The sequence below is a fragment of the Danio rerio genome, chromosome 15 (assembly GCF_052040795.2).
Source record: "Danio rerio strain M-AB ecotype USA chromosome 15, GRCz13ab, whole genome shotgun sequence".
NCBI classification, from domain to species: domain Eukaryota; kingdom Metazoa; phylum Chordata; class Actinopteri; order Cypriniformes; family Danionidae; genus Danio; species Danio rerio.
This window is the reverse complement of record NC_141035.1, coordinates 7,200,592-7,210,210: the sequence shown is the minus strand read 5'-3', so window position 1 is coordinate 7,210,210 and position 9,619 is coordinate 7,200,592. Positions and strand designations below refer to the sequence as shown.

Genomic DNA, 9,619 nt, shown 5'->3' with positions numbered 1-9,619 from the left:
CCATAAAAAAGGAAAGGCAGTGCCGAAAAGCTCAAATAAAGCAAAAAAAAAAAAAGGCTCTAAAATCAGATATTGCCAAATGCATATCTGAACTGAACTATTCTCAAAAGGGGGCAGTGCAGTGGCGCAGTGGGTAGCGCTGTCACCTCACCTCATAGGTGAATAGGGTAGGCTTAATTGTCCGTAGTGCATGTATGTAAATGTGTGTATAGGGGTTTCCCAGTGATGGGTTGCAGCTTGGAGGGCATCCGCTGCGTAAAACATATACTAAATAAGTCAGCGGTTCATTCTGCTGTGGCGATCCCAGGTTAAAAAAGGGACAAAGCCGAAACGAAAATGAATGATTTCATATATAAATTTGTTATAAATGGGTTGTTTTTGTTCCAGTCACATACATTAAATGTTTCAATATCTAATACATATGGTACTGCTTATATTATTTTACTATCTGTACACCAATATAAGTATTGAATGTGCGTGTCCATGGATGGGGCTGTGTCAGTGTAGTAATGTGGGCTAGTGTGGCTACAGTGCCAGGGCTGATTTAAAGTCCCAGTCCCCTGCCTGGGAATGTCTGTCATGTGGCGCATACATGCCATGCACGAAAGCTTGACAGGCGTAACAACAGTAACTAAGGAGGGCGGGGCTTAGCGAAGGCCCTTCGCTAAGCCACGCCCGAAAACCTACAGGCCACCAGTCGTGCTACAGCTACAGACCAGTGGTTTAGCAGCAACAGCTTTCGAGCGACGGAAACATGCCGAAGCGTTGTGCTTATGTATTGTGCAAATCTGACACCAGGTATCCTAAAAGATTGGAGGGCGAGGTGAAATTTTTTCCCTTCCCAAAACCTAAAACTCAAGGGGAGAAATGCCGGGCTTGGATCAGGCAGTGTGGGAGGCCGCATTCACAACTAAACGTCGACAGGATTAACAAAAACACCTACATATGCTCCAAGGTAAGAACACTCTTATATTAGCTAACTAGCTATCAACACAGCATTGCTTAGAAATAATGACGGCTCTTTGTTTAGAAAGCCTATAATTAAACGTAAAATAGAACGATTAAAGGGAAGACGGAGGCTGGCTGACATAACGTTAACGTTGTTTTTAAATATATTTCAGCATTTTGTTAACGGGCGACCTACCCCCGAGTACCCCAATCCGATCGCAGCTCACCCGGAGTTAGATCTAAGAAGGGAACATCAAGGGGCTTGCTGGACATCTCCAATAAAAGAGTTGGTATCTTAATTAGTTCGCTACCAGTAGTCACTTATGTAGTGTCATAACTTACCTGTTTACTACCGTGTAGACCCTACTTGGCAGCAAGAATTTTTAAAGAACACTGCTTGCTTTAAAAAAAAAGTGCATTTCATTTGTTTCTGGAAAGAAACTAATACAAGAACAAAACCCTAACAAACAGTAGTGTTATAACATTTTATTAAATAGGGCTATCAAAACTTAATTTATTAGAATTCTGTGTTAAACCTTAAGGAATTTATGAAGACAACAACTTTTAATCTGATTGTTTAATAAATCATGTGTAACAGGGAGCCAGAACCCCAAACTCAGCAGGAAGCCAGCACCTCAAACTCTACAGTGAACACATTTTACAGTACATCACAACAGAGTGGCTCCAGCTATGGTAAGTGTAAACTGTTATTTGTATCTTTATTTATTGACTGATTTTAACTGGGAAGTAAGTAATCAAAGAAAAACAAAATCTAATTTGTCTTTCCAGGAGTCATACACATTTTTTACTTCAAAAATGCCAGGACTTTCAAGTAAATTTTCATGACCTAATGTTTCATGTAATGTCTACGTATACGTGGTAAATCATAAGAAAAAAACAATGAACATTTAAATTTATTACTGCATATCATAAAACATGCAACAATCTCTTTAGTTTCAGTAAATTGTATATATCTATGTAAAATTGATTATGCTTACACTTAAGGCTGGGCGATATGGGCAAAATATCATTATATCTTGTTATTTTTAGGAGGTATATGATATACATCTGGTATTTTCCCAAAAATGATTACTTAAAGCATTTATTAAAACTTTATTAAACATTTTTGAGCCAAATAAAATTCAAACGCAGGAGTTCCCCCCTGTCTACAAATAAACGGCTGCACAAAATCTTTGGTAAATAAAATACAGTACAGGTTTTCTCCTGCTTAAAACTATAAATTGCACAACATTTAAACTTGTATACAAAATCTTTGATAACTAAATACTGTACAGGTTTTTTTTCCAGCTTAACACTATACACAGTTCTACGGTGCTGTTGTGCAAATAACAAAGTAATCAGAACCACAGAAAACAGCTACCTCGTCAGAGCAAAAAAAAAAACACACACACACTGAAATAGTAGCACAACAAAAAGTATTGTTGGATAGAAAAGAACCACATTTAATGTAAATATGAAATGCACAGTATTGTGTCACAATTACAGGGTTGTTTACGGTGTAAACGATTAATTAATTTTGACACCCCTACATTCCAGTATATAGATATTTGTCAAACTAATTTTAGATTATGTTAACAGTTTTTAAACTAATAATAGTAGGTAAAACCACTATTGTAAAGCCGCGATCACACTGCACTTTTCGCACCATAGACTTCCATTCATAGGCATGCGAATGTGGCAGACCATAAACGCAAGCACGTTCGACAAGTTTCGCATTTCACTGAATTCGAAAGTTCAAGCTTTGTGAATTCTTACCTGCGAAATCACATCACATGATTGCGTTACAACTGTAAGGTCCACCCAGTTGGCCCCATGGCGGTGTCCACTTGTGGTTGAAGGTTCACTGCCTGTTCGGTCTTTCCAGTGGACAATGTTGATTTACCTCAAATTTAACTCAGATCTGACTCCAATTTGAATATGGGGTGGTTTTATTATATTAATATAGTTATCTTTCATTTTATTTGACTCCAATCATAAAACATTAAGAAGATTATATCAATATATAATTTAGATAAATGTTTGAACCTTTTATCTTCACGAGTCATAACTATTACATTTGTTCATTCGTGTTCTCATGTCGCTCAGAAAAATCGCCCCGGCCGATGGCATCCCTCACAGTCACACTCTTGTCAGTCTTGAATATTTAACAGAGGTAGATGATTACTACTTTTAGATGGTGGCTCCCATGCTTGCTCATTCTGAATTATTTTTAATTAGTCTTCCCGAGATGTACACCCTTGAGTAAAGACAATATAATTTTCATTCAGAGGTTAGGGCCATTATAATAAATGTAACCATCTGACTACTGTACTCTTTAATAATTTTGGTTTAGCCAAGCCCATGGTTTCCCATATGACCTTAATTTAGTATAACGTTACTTTCAAACAAGGGTCGGGTACCCAATCTAGGTTAGTCCTAGGGTACTCCTTGTTGTCCTAGATGGAAGTTAACGCTCTTCCACCTAAGTACACTTGAGTCAATATCAAGAATCAATCGGATCCCTAAAATACAATTAGTGTGCCCAATGCTCTATCTCAACTGGATTTTAGTCCGTCTACTGACCTGACACAGTAAGTGCGGAAACAAGGATACAGCGTAATCTACTAGAATGAATTATTACAGAATAAGCAAAATATGTTCAAACATAACAATTTAATAGTCAGTTAAATATGTATTATGCCAATTATTTATTCAATTCATAAACAATCAATACAAGACATCAAGTTCTTAAAGATAGATCCAAGATCAGATGATGCATACCTGACTTCAAAATATACATAGTATGGAGCGTGGAGCTCCACACTATGGGCTCATCTAGTTATAGAATCGCTCTGAACATTTAGAAACTTTCCTTTAAGTACAAAATCCAAGAATCCCCTCAAGGAAAGAAGTGTGTGAATTACAAAAGGCATGTGCATTAAGTGCAAGAGTTTCTGCCTATAGGAAAGGCACACTCTTCACAGTGGTTCAAAATATATCTGAAGTTATTTATCTATTGTTTTGATTATGTCTATTCCTGAGGGAATGAGACCATTGTACCAGTCGCACTGAGACATTTCAAATGATATCAAACATGATAGATAAAGTCACTTGTATTGAAAATTCATCCTTTAAAATGACCATTCTGTGTGAGTAGAGTAAAAAGGGGCTGGGTGACCAAGATGGGTTTCGGGAGATGTTTCAAATGTAAATGGAGGAAAGGAGGAGAGCTAGTTTTCCCGCATTCCCACCTGGTGGGTTGTTGAGCCGATTGTCTCTGTTTTCAGCTCATATTTGAATTTGTCAAAGAAATCAAACTATTTGTGGTATATCAAATGTCTTACACACCAATAGAAGACAATTTAACATTAGAAATGTAAAATATGGAGCAATCGCTCACTTTTATTAATGTCTAATCATATTGTCTAATACCACCCCTTTTCGCAGCGCCATACGACAGAATTTTGTAAGCTCTAGTGTGACCGCAGCTTAAGATACTTTGGACAAAAACGTTTGCTAAATGACTAAATGGAATTGTAATTTCCATGACTTTTCCAAAACCTTTTTCTGTTTTTCCAAAACTTTTCCAGGCCTGGACAATGCCATGTCAAAATTCCATGACTTTTCCAGGTTTTTCATGACCGTATGAACCCTGTCTTTTATCTTACTCCACTTTTCTACATTGAGGGTGCTTTCACACCTCTGAATCGATTCAGTTGTTCCGAAACAGAGATTAAAATTGTTACATTGTTGCTCTTTGCTCTTGGAGCGGTTCGCTTTCACACTGCAAAGTTTCTAATCGGACCGAAAGAGCTAAAACAAGTCACGTGCGAGTAAACTCTCCTTACATTGGTCAGAGTGTCAGGGTTTATTTTGCAGCGTCCCGCTCAGCTGTCAGGAGAGGTGGTGGTTTGGTGGTGATTGACAGGGTGCGCGCGCGTGACGTGTCTGAGGAGAGACACAGTGGGGAGGGGTGAGAAGGGTGCGCGACGATGCCTATTTGAGGACTGGGAGAGAGACGCGAGATTACCGGGAGATCATCACTCGTTTGCGGGCATCCGGAGACTCGCGAAACTTCCCGTCCTACTCATAATTCTCTCTTCATGTAGCCGTAAGCCTATTACATATCCATAAAACACTGTAATATAACCGCGCTCGGATCGGATCGCTTTCTCACTGCAATCGAACCGCTCCAGGGTTCGTTTCAATCGAGCCGAGACCACCTCATTCAAGCGATCTCGGAGCGATTACTTTGGCGCGGAACAGAGCGCGATTGCCCTGTTCACATATGCCATTCGAACCGCGCTAACTGGGCAAACGAGATACGTTCCGAAACAAAAGTGTAGGTGTGAAAGCACCCTGAAACATATTTACTGCAAGTGGTAGTCTTCTGCACACATTACAAAGAAGTCGCACCAAGGCATGCTGTTATTTGGTAGTAATATGTGTGGGATTCCTTTAGCTTGTAACTACCCTCTGCCTGTCTTTGGAGATAGGGACAGTTTTGGCAGCTATTCTTGCTGGACATTTAATTTCCTAAAGGCCAAAGCTTGTACTAAGTATGACTTTCTTGTCTGGGGGAGTGCCAAGGTGTGGAGCATGTGGGTTCACCACAAAGCCGTCGGGGTATACCAGATCAGGGGTTTTCAAACTGTGGGTCGCACACTGAACAAAGGTGGGTCACACAACGTCACATAGCGGCAGCTATATTTACATTGCGGTGAATCAAAACCAGTACGATTGACGGCAATAACTCAAAAACCTCTTACACTAAAAATATCGAAAGTGTGTTTCCTACAAAAAGACAAAGCTGGTTATGTTTCGCTCGACATTACGAGCACTGCTCCGTTTGAGCCCTCGCAATCTGCGTTTAGCTGGTAGAACTCACGCTGAGTGGAGGTCTCTGTAAGGGACCGTCTGAAAAGTCGTTCTTTTTTTTTCGTTTTTATTTTTTATTTTTTGCTCCGTCCTGCGTGTTTTATTTTAACCCTCTCAGGCTCAAATTAAGTTTTAGAAACAGGAGAAATCTGATATTTGGGGAAAATTATCATACGGGGTAGTACAATAGAATCCTGACTTCTTTTTTTTACAGAGACCTTCACATGCAAGGCGTTCTGAGATGTTGCAGATTTGCAACATTGGCCCAGTGTGGTAATTAGACACTGACGACTGAATATGATATGAACAATAACTTTTTACATACAACTTTTCAAACAATGTAACAAATAGCTTTTTTTAGTGGCAGAACGACAACAAAAACAATATGGGGTCCAAATCCAAAATCTCAAATCCTTATTGAGTAGGTCATGTTTCCAAGTCACTTTGTCATGTGGTACTCCAAGAAACAGTTTTTGCCTTTTGTGTCATCTGGTGAGGAAGTGGGGAAACTGTTGGTTGCTAATGGACAACCAAGTCCTGCAGTGGTACTTCTGAGTAAAAAAACTCATAAAATATGTATCTGGAGTTATAAGGTAGTTAATTTTTAACTGTTGCAAATCTGCAACGCCTGCCTTGAGAGGGTCACTTCTAATTTTCTCTTAAATGAGCACAAACAGTTAATAAAGTAGTCGAATGCTTTCATTATAGATCTTTGCATTCTAACATTAACAAAGGGGTTTGATCAAAGGTTGATCATATTCTCTTCTAAAAAAAAAGAAGAGTATCTTTTTCAACAAAAAAAATGATCACAGTTACAGCCAGCATCCCACAAAAAGCACTTTGAGCCTCATTTTGTGCATTTCAAATGGCAAAATCCAAAAAGCCACAGCCATATATTTTTGACTGCTTTGAATGGATACATTTTTTCACCAATTTTTCCATATTAAAATATTATGGTGGGTCTTGAGAATGAATTACTTGCCTAGGTGGGTCCCGGAACAAAAAAGTTTGGGAATCCTTGTACTAGATTCCCTGTTGCTTTTGAATATTGCTGCGGTGCCACAGATTCTAGCTCTACCCCTCTCCTCATTGTGATTTACTCTTGTTTCTTACAGCCAAGGAGTCAAAGTCTGCTTTCCTAGAGCACACTGTTTTGAACACACTTGATGTTAGTCTTGGTGCCCGGGCAAGATGCCAGATGTAATTTGTATCTTGTTGTCTGGTTTCTCTATTTAAAGCTAAAGACTGGGATGGTGTGACTGTCAATTTTCTATAACTACACATGCTTTTCATGCAGCACTGTACAGAAATTTAATGCCTGTGTTGGCAAAGAGGAAATCTGGGAATTCATTTGACGGCTGATTTGCAGATGATGGTCCTGCAGAATCAAGAAGAGGAAGCTGTAAAACAGAAAAAAAATAGCATGCATTTGTAACATTCCATGTTTCTTTTCTCTTTATTGTCATTACAGAAGAACATGATATGGGTGACCATAAAGAGGATCTAAAACCCCTGAAGGAAGAATTAGCCTATCAGGAGCAGGACATCTTAAATCTGAAGATTGAAATCAAGACAGAGGACGACTAACTCTATCATCTTCAAAAGGAACTTCCGAATCCACGCTCCTGAGATGCTTTAAAAGCAAACTCGTGTGTACTTCTCCACAGGGTTTTCATATGAGCAGTTTAACAGCTTGTGTCATTTTTTTGTGTCATTGTATCAACATTCCAGCTGATTCAAGTGCACAACAAACATTCCTCTCTCATACAAATGTATCAATTATGACATCGAAATTTGTCGATCTGTGTCAGCACACTGATCAACTCCTGGGTGGACTATATTTATATATGACAGTTTTTGGCCACACAGGGATGTTATTTCTGAGAACATGCCTGCTAAATTTAAGGAAGAATTTCCAAATACATTTGCCATCATAGACTGCACTGAACTGAAGATTCAGAGATCAAACTCATTAGTGTTGCAGAGTCAGACTCACTCCACCTACAAGTCTTCTATCACACTTAAGTCCCTAGTGGCCTGTGATCCACGAGGCGCAGTCATTTATGTTTCTGCCCTTTTCACTGGAGTAATTTCTGACGAAAAGATTTTCAATGAGTGCAACATCCTTCACATTTTGAAGGAGAACATTAAATGTGGAGTACATCTCAATGTAGGAGATGGCTTAATGGTTGATAAAGGCTTTCTAATTGAGAAGGAAGTTGAGGATTGGTTTGCAACTTAACATTCCACCTTTTGCAAGAGCAAACAGACAGATGCCACATGCAGATGCCACATGCAGATGCTACATGCAGATGCTGAAATGACCAAAAGAATAGCAAAGCGCAGGGTTCGTGTTGAAAGAGCTATTGCACAGATAAAGAAGTTAAAAATTGTGTCATGTCAATCCTGATTTTCCAGCTTGTGAATGTGAACATAAATCAGGAGCAGCATGGTGGTGCAGTGGGCAGCACAATCGTCTTAACAGCAAGAAGGTCGCTGGGTCTGACCCCCACTGGGTCCGTTGGCGTTTCTGTGTTTGAATGTTCTCCATGTGTTGCCGTAAGTTGGTGCTCCGGTTTCCCCCACATACCCAAAAATGTGGTATAGGTGAATTGGGTAAACTGAAATTGGCTGTAGTGTATGTTTCCCAGTGATTGGTTGAAGCTGGAAGTGCATCCGTAAAACATATGCTGGATAAGTTGGTGGTTCATTCCACTGTGGTGAACCCAGATTATCAAAAGAACTAAGCTGAAAAGAAAATGAATAAATGAATGAACATAAGTCAAATGTGGTATGTAGCCAGCATGCTGTCTAACTTCCAGCCACATATAATCAAAGATTAAGGTTGTCTGTGTGCAAAAGAGATGAGGGGTCAAGCAACATCATGCTATCGTCCTGCACTGCCTCGTTGGGTGAATTTTATATAACGTGCACAATACATGCACTTTAATACTGCCTCATCTAATTCTTTTACTTGATGGCTCAAACCACTTTCTAGTGGGTGTCTCTCGCCTCCTACAGTTATGTCAGCGGGGTCTGTTTACCAAGTAGCTGATGGGTGCTTCTGTCTGCCTTTTTAGTAAAGCAATTTTCTCTTCTGTAACTGAGAAAGTCCTGAAAAATAAAACACTATCAATACAAAGCTTTGGGTTTTATATGTTGAGATGTTTCTGTACTAACAAGCCTGCCTCTGTAATGTTATGATATGTATATTATAGTATTGCATCTTTTATTAGGCTCTAAATTTTATTGACATTATTGTTTATTATTTCTATTCTTAATGTGGTCTTACCAACATTTTAAACATGTTCATTGCTAATTGTAACTATCTTATTGTTTTTATTTACATGTCTCTTTGGACAAAAGCATAAAAATAATAATAATTTTAACGTACCTTTTTCTTGTATACTTACAGTCGATTGGTCCCCATGATATTGGCACTGCCCCTATTTTGTTCCCAATTGGCTTGTGCCACTGTTGTGGTGGACCTGTGCAGGAGGAATTTATTTGTGTATAGATGTCTCGGGTTAGCATTAGGCATGGGCTGGTATGACATTCTGATGGTATGATAACCTTGGATAAAAATTTTGGGGTATCACGGTATTGTGATCACTTCTCTAATATATATTGTTTTTAAATGTCTGGGTAAAAAACTGCAACATTTTTACCTATTGAAAACTATATATACATATTCATTTTACAAAATATTTATATTTTGGAACAGTAGCTTTTGATGTAGAGGTTGCTTTTCAGCTATAGAAAAGAGACTGTTAGAGACTGTTGCTCTCAAAAA

The 9,619-nt window shown here is 38.8% G+C and overlaps 1 protein-coding gene and 1 pseudogene across 1 annotated transcript; both read left to right on the top strand.

Moving 5' to 3' along the window:
• Positions 1–677: 677 nt before the first annotated feature.
• Positions 678–8,968, top strand: si:ch73-311h14.2. Its single transcript, NM_001281973.1, has 4 exons — positions 678–955; positions 1,122–1,234; positions 1,547–1,641; positions 7,298–8,968. The coding sequence occupies exons 1-4, from the start codon at positions 755–757 to the stop codon at positions 7,411–7,413; spliced, it is 525 nt and encodes a 174-aa protein (NP_001268902.1). The 5' UTR covers positions 678–754; the 3' UTR covers positions 7,414–8,968.
• Positions 7,646–8,669, top strand: LOC147833575 (uncharacterized; annotated as a pseudogene).
• Positions 8,969–9,619: the final 651 nt, after the last annotated feature.